At 41.4% G+C, this 15233-nt stretch overlaps 1 protein-coding gene across 1 annotated transcript in view; it reads left to right on the forward strand.

Moving 5' to 3' along the window:
• Positions 1 to 572: 572 nt before the first annotated feature.
• Positions 573 to 15233, forward strand: part of LOC148353184 (protocadherin-17-like) — a 69215-nt gene continuing 54554 nt past the window's right edge. Inside the window, exon 1 of the mRNA XM_088352923.1 lies at positions 573 to 4023. Within this exon, the coding sequence (XP_088209049.1) occupies positions 1552 to 4023 (2472 nt within the window). The 5' untranslated portion in view covers positions 573 to 1551. The remainder of the gene's footprint in view (positions 4024 to 15233) is intronic.

Consider the following 15233-nt stretch of genomic DNA (forward strand, 5'->3'; position numbering starts at 1 on the left):
ATCAAAAGAGAAATAAAGATAGGAGACAAAGGGTGAGAGAAAGAAAAAGAGATAGAAATAAAAAATAGAGAGTGGGAGGCAGAGCAAAAGACAGAGGGAAAGGGAGCAAAAAGTGAGATGATAGAAAAAAAGATGGAGATGGTGACGTATAGAAAGAAAGACAAAAAGATGAAAAAGAGTCCAAGAGAGAGAAGGGAGGGAGAGGGAGAGAGGGGGAAAGAGAGAGAAAGAGAGAGGGGGAGATATAGAGAGGAAGAGAGAGAGAGAGAGAGAGAGAGAAAGAGAGAGAGAAAGAGAAAGAGAATGAGAGAGAGAAATAGAGAGAGAGAAAGTAGTCAGGAAGACAAAAAAGAGAGAGAAAAAATATGTTTGAAAAGAGATGAAAAAGAGCAAGAGAGAGAGTGACCATTTTGAGCAGCCCTTTTTTTGTTTGGGAGCTGGCTCTCTTGCTCATCAAAGGGCCGTTTCGTTCGCAAAGGACCCATCACTACTGTCACCGCTCACTCATCGGAGCTGCGAAGGGAGCACTAAAGTGCGCGCGCGCAAGGTGCTGGAGTGTGCGGCAAAAAGAAGAGGGGAGGCAGGGAAGGAGGGAGGAGAAACCGGGAGAAAGGAGAGGAGGGGGAGCAGCTTTCAACAGTTGAGGAGGAGAAGCGACTCGTTCTGATTATCTTCAATCATCTCGCGCCTTATTTTCCCTCTCCGTCTTCCTCCGCCGTGCAACAGATAAGAGTGGCGCGGTTGATGGATGCAAACAGGAGCGCCTTCGGATCCGACTGGATTACGGGATTAGAGGACTGATTAGAGGACCACAAAAAAAGGGAGGGAGGAAAAAGTGGCCGCTCGGCGAAAGGAACACACAAAGGTTGTGCTGGAGGAAGGGGAGGGCGAAGCGTACGGCTGCAGCCCCGATCCCTTTGCTCCGTGCACTTTACCGGAGGAGGCGCACGCGCACACAGCGAAATCTGCACCTCGATGCAACAGTGTGCCGCACCGAAGACTAAAGTCACAATGCACCGGCAGTGGTAAACGCAGACGCGATGGTGCATTTTGGGGCTTTGCACCGAGGAGATGTCGCATGAGGGCAATGCGCCTCTCTCCTTTTTTGAGTCTTTTCTCTCCTCCTTTTTTCTTCTTCCAATTGAAAGACGAGCTCTAACCTTCACCATGCTTTAACCTTGGACGCAGAGGGGAATATTAATACTTTATTCTCATCGATTATTCATTGTGGGAGTCCCACCGAGAGGGGAAACAAAGCATTCCAATGTTGAATTTGATCTTTAATTCATGCATGTGGTGTCGTCGGGTGGTCATCTTTGTTTACAGAAAGAGTTCATCATCGTAGAGCGGCATGTGAAAAGGCTAATGCTCATTAAAGGGGGCTCAAAAATCGATTCAATATCCAATTAAGCGGGCAGGAACATGCCCGCTATGGATATAGTCGTCTAAAGGTTTTGTGGAATAATCAACAGGTTGAAAGTCACCGTTTTTTTTCCCTCTCCCCCTTTTCTTTCTCTCCCGAGCACCAATACCGCATATCCAACTGAAGGGATGCGTCTCTCTGTTCCAATCTTCCTTCTGCTGTGGGTTAAAGCCCTGACATTGAAAAACCTCAGTTATTCCGTCCCGGAGGAGCAAGGACCCGGCACTGTCATAGGTAATATAGCGAAAGACGGTGGATATGGGACCCCGGAGAGAGGAAAAAAATCTAACTTCAGAGTGCTGGAGAATTCCGCGCCACACCTGGTGGACGTGGACCCGGAGAGTGGACTTATTTTCACCAAACAAAGGATTGACAGAGAGACCTTGTGCAGGCGCAACCCAAAGTGTCAGCTCTCAATGGAAGTGTTTGCCAACGACAAAGAAATATGCATGATCAAGATCGACATAACAGACATCAATGACAACTCGCCCGGTTTCCCTTCTGATCACGTCAACATAGACATCTCCGAGAACGCGGCAGCAGGCACTCGTTTCCCGCTGACCATCGCACATGACTCAGACACCGGCGAGAACGGGATCAAGACTTATCAGGTCACCAGAGATGATTACAATACCTTCTCACTGGATTTAAAAGTAAGAGGCGACGGTACGATTTATCCGGAGCTGGTGGTTCAGAGACCTTTGGATAGGGAGGACCAGAGCCATCACACCCTCCTCCTCACCGCCATTGATGGAGGGGAGTACCCCCGATCGGGCTCCATGCAGATCAACGTCAGGGTGACGGATTCAAACGACAACAGCCCCGTTTTTGAGAAATCCTCTTATGTGCTAGAACTCCCGGAGAATTCCCCGCCCGGGAAAGTTCTCATAGATTTGAATGCCACTGACCACGATGAAGGAAGCAACGGACAAGTGGTTTACTCCTTCACGGGATATGCCTCCGAGCGAATACAAGATTTGTTCTCGATCGACCCCAATACTGGAGTCATCAAAGTTCAGGGGGAAATTGACTATGAGGAAAATCCCATTATCGAATTTGATGTGCAGGCCAAGGATCTTGGGCCCAACCCCATACCGGGCCATGCCAAAATCACTGTCAAAGTGCTTGACAAAAATGACAACTCACCGATAATCAGTTTTGTTTCCGTGCGGCAGGGTGCCATCAGCGAAGCGGCGCCCTCCGAATCAGTCATCGCGCTTGTCAGAGTGACGGATAAAGATTCTGGACGAAATGGTCAGCTCCAGTGCCGTGTGCTGGGCAGTGTCCCCTTTCGCTTGCAGGAGAACAATGACAATTTCTATACGCTGCTCACTGACAGACCTTTGGACCGGGAGGCTAAGGACGAGTACAACGTTACCATTGTGGCCCGGGACAATGGCATCCCCTCTTTGAACTACACCAAGTCGTTTACTGTGAAAATCCTGGACGAGAACGACAACCCGCCCCGCTTTACCAAGGCTGTTTACATTCTACAGGTGCCTGAGAACAACATCCCGGGAGAGTACCTGGGCTCCGTGCTGGCCCACGACCCGGACGTAGGCCGCAACGGCACCGTGACCTACTCCATATTGCCATCGCACATTGGTGAAGTGTCCGTTTACACGTATGTTTCCGTCAACCCCACCAACGGCGCCATCTACGCCTCGCGCTCTTTCAACTACGAGCAGACAAAATCTTTTGAGTTCAAAGTCCAGGCCAAAGACGGCGGCTCCCCTCACATGGAAAGCACCTCCACTGTCAGGGTCAACATCCTCGACGTAAACGACAATCTCCCGGTCATTATTCTACCGCTCCTTCAAAACGATACGGCGGAAATCCCCGTGCCTCGCAACGTGGGGATCGGCTACATTGTGGCTACGGTGAAAGCGGTGGACCACGACCACGGGGAAAGCGGACACTTGACCTATGAGATCACAGAGGGGAACGACGACCACCTGTTCGACATGGATCCCCTCGGCGGTGAAGTTCGCACCACGCAAGCCTTGTGGGAAGAGGTCTCGCCCGTGGTGGAGCTGGTTGTTAAGGTAACTGACCACGGCAAGCCTCCCTTATCCGCCGTAGCTAAGCTGGTCATCAAGGCCAACGCGGAAGCGGCGGCAGCCGGCGGTGGCTCCGGTGTGAGCGGTGAGCAGCAGCACTGGGACGTATCCCTTCCCCTCATCGTTACCCTCTGCATCATCTCTGTCATGCTCCTCGCCGTCATGACCGCCATAGCCGTCAAGTCCAAGCATCAGGATAAAGAAAGTGGGAATTATAACTGCCGCATGCCTGAGTACACCAATCCCCCGGCAGGGAAGGGCAAAAAGAAGCGGATCAACAAAAGTGACATCATGTTGGTGCAAAGCGAGATGGAGGAGAGAGATTCGGCCAGCCGCATGAACGTGGTGAGCAGCCCCTCGCTCATTACTTCGCCCATTTGCTTCGACTACCAGAGCCCCCTGCCGCTCACGCTGCCCAGGTCCGAGGTCATGTACTTGAAGACCACCCCCAACAGCCTGACTGTACCCAGGGCAGGTTGCCACTCCAGCTTCGCAGGCCTGAGCACAGAAACTCCAGCAAACAGGATGTCGGTGATACAGGTAAGACACTGCGTATTGCAACAAATATGTTCCTGCTGAAATGACAGAAAAAGAAAAAAAGAGTATATTTTTTGCAAAATGTAAGATATTTTATTGTAGTTATTTGAGCAAGATTAGAAAAATGAGTACAATTAATAGAACCATCTACCATTCAAAATATAATTATGCTTATTTTGAATATGCATATTCTTATTGTAATATTGTAACATTTCTGAAAAATTAAGAAAGAAATACACTTTAAAACGAGCCAAAGTTTTTGCCAATAGTCAAGTTAAGACTTGATTACTTAGCAGACCGGAGATGGTTTCTCATTTAAAATATATACATGATTTTAGCCACTTTGAGAAAAAAATGCAAAAAAATCTTCTACCCTGTTTGATAAGACAAGTTTTTTTTTTTTATGTTTATATTTACTTTAAAAAATATATATTCTTCCAGTATTGTGGTACCCTGCAAAAAATAAATTCCTACCCGACCACCAAAATATTTGGTTCAGTGTACTTAGGTTTTTCTCTACTTTAAAACACTTTATCTTGTTTGTCAAAAATATTGTATTGAAATAAATGTAATAAAATAAACACATTTATCATTTGAATGGTGTAGAGCAACCGGAAACGAGTGTTAGAGAGCACAAAAAAAGGACAGAAACGGCAAATAAAAGTGACCAAAACGCACTATGTTGTTTTAATGCCCGTTTTTTTTTTAACTCTTTGTGTACCTGTAGCAGCAAGATGGCAGACAATTGTGTCAGCTTCTTCTCTGAGGGTCATGCTATGTAAAATGAAATGAAATCAATGTTATTTTTTTCTCAACCTACGAGTGTTATAAAAATGCATGTTTATATGATAGGTCATGTATTTTGGCTTGTTATATTTATTATATTTCTCTATTATTTTTTTCTACCACCAGGGGGCGTTAAGTATTACAACAGTGTACATTATTCCCCCGTTCCTTTGTTCATATATATATATATATATATATATATATATATATATATATATATATATATATATATATATATATATATATATATATATATATATATATATATATATATATATATATATATATATATATATATATATAGTGTGATTTTATTGTGAGGGTCTGTGACAAAGGTGTGGAGGTGCAGTAGTAGACTTAGGGGGTTCACCAGGAGTGGCAGCTCACAGCTTTCGATTATACTTAAGCAATTATTGTACGCTTTAAATTAAAATTACTGTTACTTTAAATTATTTTGAATACACAACAATTTTTACTGCTAGGTTTTCTCATTATTTTGCCTGTTTCAATTTTTATCATTCACTTTCTTTGGCCCTTTTAGATGAACTGAATTGTTCTCTTTCAACAGGTCTCTGCCTGCCATTCAACATATTATACACAAGGCAATTGTCATTAAAAAGAGCTGTTTTATTTCTAGAGTAGAGATGTGTTCCCACTCAGCCAGCGCCTCTCAAATATATTTTGTAGGGTCCAGCTTCTCTGCTATGTCCTTTGGAAATTATTGCAGCAGAGATCTGCGTAAACTCTTACACGGCTTTGTGATCAGCACTCGCTGCTTCCTAATTGTACTTGGCTTGGACATTCACAAAAACACAGGTTTCGTGTTTTTGTAATATTTATTTCTTCGTTTCAATCGGCATTATTCTCTTTTTTTCTCTGAAACCTTACGAAATTCACAAAAAGCAGATGTTATAAATTCCAATTAAACAGAAGGGATGGAAACTAACTTGCTGCGGAATACAGGTACTCTACAGGTATAAATAGTAGTGAGGAATCAGGGGGCTGACAGCAGGAGGCACATGCGCACAACTTAAGGTAAGATCGGACCTAAAAAATCCATCCCCACCCTTTCTGTGGGTGTTAAAGCCCGACACCACTCGAGCCCGACCACTTATGTTGATTTGAGGGACCAAGCCCGAAACAAACCCAAAATATTTGTTTTGTGAAGACTCGGGATGAGGAGGGGTGTTTTTGGCTGACCTAAATTGTATCCCTAGCGGAGACTGAACTGAGCTGATGATGGTGAGGGGTCACAGGCATGGAGCGGTCTCAAGCTGTATCTAGTGGTAGCCTCTGGGACTGCTCATGGTCAAGATATACCTTGGTAAAGCAACGTATATCATGTGTATTACATTTTTGTGTGCAGAGGTGCTCGTATAATGGAATACCACTCTTTATGACAATTCAAGGAAATTATTATTATTATTATTATTATTATTCTTTATTTTTTTAACCTGTTATCACTTTGGTTGGCTTAAGGCAAACACTTTGCAAATGAAGCATGATATGACAACTTTGTTTTAGTTGGCATTTCACTGATAAGGTTAACGTTTTATCCACATTCGTTCTCTCGCAAAGTGCTACTACGCCTGCAGGTCACATAATGAGGCACTGCTTGCGTACCCCTCCCTCGCTTCCTGTGCAAACAGCGTGAGTTTTGAACAAGGCTGCTGTGACCCCCTGCAGATCCTCAGAAAACAAAACGCAGCCTGAGATGTTGGAGCGGACAGGTGTTTGAGCAGCTTGTCCCATCGCATTACCCGACCGGTGGGCGCTAGACAGTGAGATGCGCTCGGCGTAACCCCAACAATCGCGTTTTTTCATCCCAAATATGGGTCAGATCAGACGAGCTTCATCCTGAGCTGGCAGGGAGCAGCCCTTATATGGCAGGCTCATCCGAGCGGCACACGCTAACATGATAATTGGCCAAGGGAGCCTCAGAGTTCGTACAGGTGCTTGAAATCGTTGAAAATCCTTTAATTGTAAAGTTGTGTATTAGATGCTTCAAATGCTTTAAATTGTTGCCATTTTTCTCAACAAGTCTGCTTGAAAATAACACTGACACTGCTCTCTGGTGGCATGACCTTGCCTTTGCATTTGTTCTTCCCTCATGATTAACGACAGCTGGCATTAGTTTTTATGGCATTGTCTTATGAAGCTTCGGGGTCACCTCCGGGCCGGCCCAAGAGGACAGGTGCATGCTACCCCTGAACAGGACACTATCAATTGTACATTAGTGCGTATTAGTTGTGAACATTTTTTTATGGGCCATGCAGAAAAAAAAAGGTAGCACCTCCTACTGGTATATTGTAATAGGAAGAACTTCCTGCAACTGAAAATGCAAGCTACATATTATTATTTCTACCCAGCAATGAGAGGAGGTATTTGTCTGAAATACATGCATATTTTCAGATCTACATAGATATTTGTGATTTACTTTAGATCTAAAAATCACATGTCTTGATAAATGCACATTCAAGATTAAAAATCACATATTCAAACTGCAGATGTATTTATGCTTTTGCAAAATACACGATTGACACCAGTTTTCTTGTCTTAATGTCACCTGTAGAAATTGGAAAATAGGCTTTAAAAGTTCTTAAAAAGTACTTGAATGTGGCTATGAAAAAGATGAACAAACCCTGGAGCTTGTAGCGCTTGCCCGGGATGGTGTGTCCGTACACGATGTAAATATCTGGGTCAGGCTCACATTTGGAGATGCTAGCGCAGATGACAAGGCCTGGCGCTGTCACCAGTCGCTGTGCTACGTGGGTGTGATTAACGCAAACACATTATTCTCAAGATGAAGGGAAAAGGGCACTAATGAAAGTGCTAATGCTTGCCTTTCTGTGCCTTGCCAAAAAGACACATATGGCACGATAAAGGCGCGTCCAAATCATTTTGTCGTGTCTGCCAGGTGACGCAACCTCCACCCTGTTCTAGTTTATATCAAAATCATGTAAAAGGGGGGCTGAAACTCGCAACCCAGGACCATGAAAGTTACGGTATTTATTTGCTCAGAACACACACCTGTGTATATCACGCACCTCTCGTTTTTGATGAAAAGCCTTTCATTTATTTATTTTAGCTAAAACTAAGCATTGTAGATCCCAAGCATTTAGTCAAGAACTATTGCAATGGAATCCTGTTCACGATGGCAAGAGCGCTGATTTGTAACCACTAGGCCAGTCTTTCTAAACTAGTGGGTCGGGAACCAAAAGTGGGTCACAAACCTGTTTTCAGTGGGTCGCTGGCCTTTGCCATGGCAAAATAATCCCAAGAAGAAGATAAAAACAGAGGGTCAATTACGCTCCTTAATATCAGATAGCGATGATACCTTGCTCAAACTCTTCTTCCTGTTCAGGCACCTCCCTGTGTTCGAGTGACCACATTTCATTTTATTGTGAATGTATTGGTTTTATTTCCTTACCTGCCCATAATAAATAATCCCAAGAGAGTTGTTGAGAAGGGGATGGAAAGGTGGACAACAGTAACAAGAACTATTGATTCGAAGTAGGAAATGATTGCAGAATACCAAAATGGTCGATGATTGTCTGCTATTGACGCGGTGCTGGAAACTACAGGAACTGGTTTAAAAATGTTATGTGTCTTAGCTTTTTACAGTTATATTAATCTTTATTATCAACATAATTAAAAAATATTGTTGTTTAGGTTCACATTCTATTAATACTTAACTACTAATTTATATTAATATGTGGATCTTTTTAAGCAGGTTTAGGGGGTTGCATTTGTGCAATAACGTCTAAAATTCATGAGTACCTACGGTATTCAAAGTACTTTTGATTTTGCTGGCCAATTTGTTTCGGGGAAAAAAATATATATATTTCTGCTTTAAACTGCTCAGTTTTTTCATTCCACAAATCTGAGAAGTGGAATTTTTTTCTTAATTTGGATCGCAGCTTGTAATTTGAGTGCGATGGTGGGTCCTGGAGTCAGACCTGTTGAGAACCACTGCACTAGACCACTAGAGTTATAAAAAAGGCATTGGACTTCATCAATCAATGAGCCATTATTAAAAACAATGATGGACTCTGAATCAGACTTTGAAGGAAAATAAAAAAATTCCATTACTTTCATTATTATTATTATCATTATTATCATTATTATTATTATTATTATTATTATTGATATTGTTGTTATTATTATTATTATTATTATTATTATTATTATTAGTAGTAGTAGTAGTAGTAGTAGTAGTAGTAGTAGTAGTAGTAGTAGTAGTATTAGTATTATGTGTTGTGCTCATGGATTATTCTGTCAATCTATTATTTTATTCATGGCCACATGTTTTTAAAAATGTGGTACCAAGTAAAACTGGTGTAATTATGTGATAAAAGCTTAACCCTTTTCCTATGTCATTTATAACCCTTGTCGTATAGTTGTATAGAAACAACGCTCTCACAGCTGCAATCCGGTTCAAATTCTGTTGCATCAAATGATGTGCAAATGTGGTCAGTATTATTTTTCAATAATTGCTAAAATATGGTAATATACTACCATAAAACTTTGTGTATTATGGACACCAAAACTTTTAGTTCTTTTGTTTACAGAAAAGTGTGTCAGAACCATAACAGACGTTCTCACACAAGCCCTTTATTTTATGGGAAATGGGGAGTCATGCACGTCAGGAAGCCGGTCTGGCGTGGAAGGACAGGGCGCCAGAGACCGACGAGATCGATAACGAATCAGGGTAACGAAAATAAACAGGAGAAACTAGACGGGAACCAAAACTGGAGAAACTAACCCACAGGACAAGAATAGACGGAAAACAAAACTGGAACCTGAAATTAAACAATACAAAAATAAACGGGAACAATACCGGACTGCAGATATCACAGGTAAACAGAACAGAACCCACGTCTTGTGGGGCAGAAGTTGGTTGACGGGCTGACACTGAAGCACAAGAGCACTGAGCTTTACATACACAGAAAGTCAATCTCTAAACGAGCCGCACCTGGCACAACACGGGCGGGGCCAATTGGGCACCATTGCAACCGTGACACACACGGGCAGGGCAATTGGGCACCACGGCAACCGTAACACACACAGGCGCGGCCAAGTGGGCGCCATGGCAATCATGACAAAGTGTGCTTTATACAAGAATAAACACGGTATATTTTAAATCTTAATCTTAGTGTGTCCCACATTAGTTTGTTATGTTTGTTACCTCAGTGCTAATTAGTTAGGCAGATTTTGCAAGTAGGGTTAATCATTAGTAGTTGATGTTCTCGACAAAATCGCAAACAGAGAAATTCAACAATTAATTCCGTTGTCGAATGTTGTAGCCAGACAGTTTTTTTTTCCAACAGAGTGAGGCATCTTTACATGAATATAATCTCGCTCATGCGTAACAGTGTCTCTGTCTCGAGCATTACCAGCTAGTAATTAATATGTCAACACCAAGTATGTGTACCAAAACTTCTAAAATTTGGAAACATTTCAGCCTGGATAGAATGAATGAAATTACTACTTGCAAAGTTTACAAAGTCGACCTTGCGTATCATGGCAGTACCTTAGTGATGCAAGAACATTTAGAGCACGTCGGACAGTGTCACTCGCCTCGGTAAGACTCAAGTAACATTCAAGCAAATACAATTTTGATGAAGTGCATTTCACATTTTATACGCACGCATTTCACGATAGAAGAAAGCTTGAGCATTATGTCAGTCAGTGCCTGACAAACTTATTTGAAATTACACATATTCAGCCCAAAGAACAAAGATCCGTCATTTAAACATTAAAAACGACTAACCGCTTGATTTGAAACTGTTGGGAATAGTTCTTTTGTTAGGGCCCGGTCACACAGCCGTTTGCGTCTGTATCGCGGCTGAATCACGACCAGAAATTTCTGCCCGTGAAGCAGACGCTGTTGGACGCTTTGAGATCGCGATACAGACGAGATACAGCTGTGCTTTTTACACGCGGCAAGAAATTCACACGCGGTTGGCCGCGCGAAAAAGTTTTGCGCTGCTCAAAACTTTAGACCACGGGTAACAGCGGGCGGCACACGTGGTACACACGAGGTAATGACGCGGTACAGACGCGGAACGACGTGCTACGGCCGCGGCCAGGGCGTGGTTACACGCGGGTAGGACGCGAAACTTTAGCGGATAATCGCGGGTGGAGCACGGTCATAGCACGTTTGTTCTGCGCCTGTATCGCGGTGTTATCCAGTGAATTAGCGTGTGTAACACGTGTGACGGTCAAACGCCTTTCTCCGCGTAGATTCAGCGCGATTTGCCGAGCACACGTCAGTTGTGCTCGAGACGTCAAGGGGTGAACGTGGATCCCCGTCACCGTAGTGACCTCGTCGTAATCAATTTTTATTTCTTGACATTTCTTTTCATTTCATAACAAGATAATAAAATAAAAATGAAAAACTATTACAATAATAACATATTGGCTTCTTCTTCGGTGCCATAGCTTGAAATCTTGATCTTCACGGGACTGTGTCTTGAGCGGTTATGATGTCTTCAGCCCGGCTCGGCAGCTTTTATACCCATGGTCCACACGCGGAAAGGACGTGGAACTGACGCGATGAGGAAGCGGAACAGCCGCCGGCGTCTGTTTCGCGGGCATACCACGGATGAACAGCGGGTTGGCCAATTTTGCGCATTTTCCACCGCGGGCAACGGCGTCTGCTTCACGGGCAGACATTTCTGGCCGTGATTCAGCCGCGACACAGACGCAAATGGCTGTGTGACCGGGCCCTTAGACTAGTTTACTGCAATATACTTCATAACATTCACATAATATTTGTTTCATAAATTAATTATATAATTTTTATCCGATCATTCAAGTAATTGTTTCAACAGTCAGGCAGCACGGGGGCGCAGTGGTTAGCATGTGTGCAGCACAGTTCTGATGTCATGAGATCGAACCTTCCTGTGTGGAGTTTGCATGTTCTCCCCGTGGTTGCGTGTGTTTCCTCCGGGCACTCCAGTTTCCTCCCACATTCCGAAAGCATGCAGTTCAGGTTAATTGTCCAAATTGTCCCTAGATGTGAATGAGCGAGTAAGCTGTCTGTCTCTGTGTGCCCTGCAACTGGCTGGCAACCGGTTCAGGGTGTCCCCTGCCCACTGCATGAAGATAGCTGGGATGGGCTATATATATATATATATATATATATATATATATATATATATATATATATATATATATATATATATATATTTACAAAGGACAGTGGATGCACCTTGCTCCTAACTTTCAGTGAGTTTCTCTCTACGGGCAAGTTTGTTAAACATATTTTATACTGTATGCTTGACCTTGATAATGAAATATAACTTCACTGTATTAGCTTCTTTCATTTTCTGCATGACTCAAAAGAGTCTGACTTTTGTGTTGGCTGTTGCTTTGAGCCATGAAGGTGTGGATAAAATCCAATGTTACAATAAATCAATTTAGCAAGAAAGCCAAATGCAGAGTAATTCATGTTAAAAGTTCAATTCATTTTCAGAAAACTAAAAAAATAAAGACTGTTATTAACAAAAATAAATCCGAATAGTATTAATATTTGAGAACAGTGCTTTATTTAGTATATTATTAGTACTTTAATACTCCAACTCAATACAAGATTTTATTTATGTCTGTACATTTAAGGAAACTGTGCGGGTCAGATGTATCGACATTTCATTCTGTATACACGTGTACAAGAATGACAAAAAAGTATATCTGAATCTGAATCTGAATTTCTGAGCATTTGTTGTGGAAACCCGATGCAGCCCAATCTTACCCAGGAAATTGAGTTTGCGACCCCTGATGTAAAACAACCACTTCCTCCGGGAAATTGAATCTAACTCGAGTTATATAGCTTTGGCTAAACATCACATGTGTATTCACAGGGAGAACAAGGTACACAACATAGAAAGGTACATAGAAATAATGTAATAAAAAAAATCAAAGAAAGTTCATCCAAACTGAGCTTGCTCATACTGCAAACAAATAAATCATTTCCCATTGGCGGATATTTTCTTATTTTAAGAATAAAGTTTCATATTTAAAGATATTTTATCTAAAAATGATCAAAATTATCTAATTTAGCAGTTTGGGTGAGTGAATCTCCTAAAATGTGCACATTTATACATTCACATACAATATGTTTTATAGTTGTTACTATATTGGACAGACCAAATAAAATAACTTAAAGAAGAAAAATGATCATTCAAAACTTAATATATATCAAATAAAGACAACTACCCTGAAAAGAATCAATATTTTCAGCTATTTTCTTAGTAGGGTGCGACCCTGCAGGGGGCGCAAAGCTCCGAGGGGAGAATGTCTGATTTTTAAAAAAAATAGCATGGAGTGGAAAGTTTATCAGACCAATAAGTTACACAAATAAAAGTATAACTCGTTTAATAGGAATGAGGGTATGGGTGGAAAGAGAGCGATCATTGTTTTGTTTCCTACCAATATTATGTGATCACTTAAAAAAGAGAATCAATCGATGAAAAGCTCATCCGCGAGACGTTTTCTTCTTCCTGGGGGAATAATTGAGAAGCACTGTATGAGTGAATTATCTTTATTTATCTTTTTGCAACAGGGAGCAGGATGTCATTCAACACTGCTAAAAATAAAATATTACCTCAATGTATCAAATTCCCGGTGTAGTTTTTCTTATTCTAAGATACTTTTACTTGTTTTGGGGGGTAAAAGAAGACACCATCCAAGACAGGGGTCAGGAACCTTGTTGACCCAAAGAGCCATAAAAGCAAAAAATGTTTTTGAAAAAAAATGAGAGAACCTTATCATATATTTTCAGACAAAATTAAAAAAAATGCCAAACATGCTCTTTAGACAAAAGCTAATTCCTCAGCACATTCAATTTCACTGCGTGTCATTTGATGATTTAATCAAATGTATGCCATGATAATAATGACAAATCCTGTGTCCCAAATCAGTGTAAATATGCCATTTACAATTTGTCTTCCACCTTCAGTTAAGAGTGTTGAGGCCATTTTTTTTCCATTAAATTTGTCCTTAATAACAGTTTCAAAACAATCTGCATGCAACATTCTTTTGTAAAAATGTCGAAAAATTACTGCAATCGATAAGCATATTGTCATATTCACTTTCGGTGTAGACTGCACTGAGCGAGAGAGAGAGAAGGAGGTGCCTTGCACTGCTCACCCAATCAAAGTCGTTTGCCAGCGTTTTTATTTATCAGTTTAAATGGTTTCTTATCAAACTTCTGCATTAAGTTGCTTCGGCTTTATATGGACCAAAATCGGGATGATATCCCTTGACTTTGGAACGCCACAGAGAGATGTGCAATAGTAACATTTTATTTCGGAGCCATATGTACTCATGCAAAGAGCCGTATATGGCTCCCGAGCCATAGGTTCCCTACCCCTGGTCTAAGATAAGCAAATTGGTTTTATCCAGCAGATGATGGGTTGTTTTCCTGACTCAAAGCTTGTTTTTCTAATCAAGGTAATACATTTCCTAGAATGAGCAATTCCAGGATAAGAACACATTTTTTGATTCTAAGGACAGTTTTTCTTATTAATTTGAAGAAAGAAAAAAAACATCTTAGAACAAGAAATACAGATACTTAGAATGAGTAAAACATTCTGCCAATAGGCTAACATTTAAATGTTTGCCGCTTCCAAAAAATATGTTTTTACTTGCAGATTATTTTGCGTAGTTTAAGTATTAGCTATTAACTTTATTCTCAAATTTCATTTTCTCATGAAGTGAAAAAAAACCATATTTTTTTACTGCCTATAGCAGAAGGTACTTATTTTAAGTACAGTTTTCTTACTATACAAAAAATAATGGATGGTTCTCTACTACTTTATTCTTTCTGATATGGTCTAACCCAAGCAAAACTGATCATTTTTGGCAAGCATAAAGTTTAACGCACCATGTACTTAAAATGCCTACTACACTCAAATGTATATATTCTTTTGGTTTAATTGAGTTACACTGCCATACATTACAATGTTAAATGAGATTTGAGGATATAAGTTATTGTTTCCATTTTGAGATTGGATCAGATATTTTTTTTATTAAAAATGTCAATCCTGACCAGTCATTTTGAAATTTCTGGTTATTTTAATCTGAAATACAAAACCAGCTAACCCTAAAAGGAGTTTGAAATAAAATCAGCAACATTCACTCAAGTCAATGCACTACAAATGCAGGAACCGCGTAAACCTTGACAAGCAAAACTCATACTACCTTGTCAAAATCGATGTCCCCGTCCAAGGAGTTTTCTCGCAGCTGACGCCGGGGCCCCCAGACTTCAGTCGCACAAGCACTCCATGGTGGGATGCCTTGGCTATTTGTGAAAGCGCTGCAATATCCCGCTTCACTGGGTTGTGTGTAAAAGGCAAAAGCAGCTTAATGTCAAATTTTCTGTTATGGCTCTGCTTGCAGGCTTTCTTATAACTGGCTTATAA

The sequence above is a fragment of the Urocampus carinirostris genome, chromosome 14, assembly GCF_059441175.1.
Source record: "Urocampus carinirostris isolate Australia breed hairy pipefish chromosome 14, RoL_Ucar_1.0, whole genome shotgun sequence".
Taxonomy (NCBI): Eukaryota; Metazoa; Chordata; class Actinopteri; order Syngnathiformes; family Syngnathidae; genus Urocampus; species Urocampus carinirostris.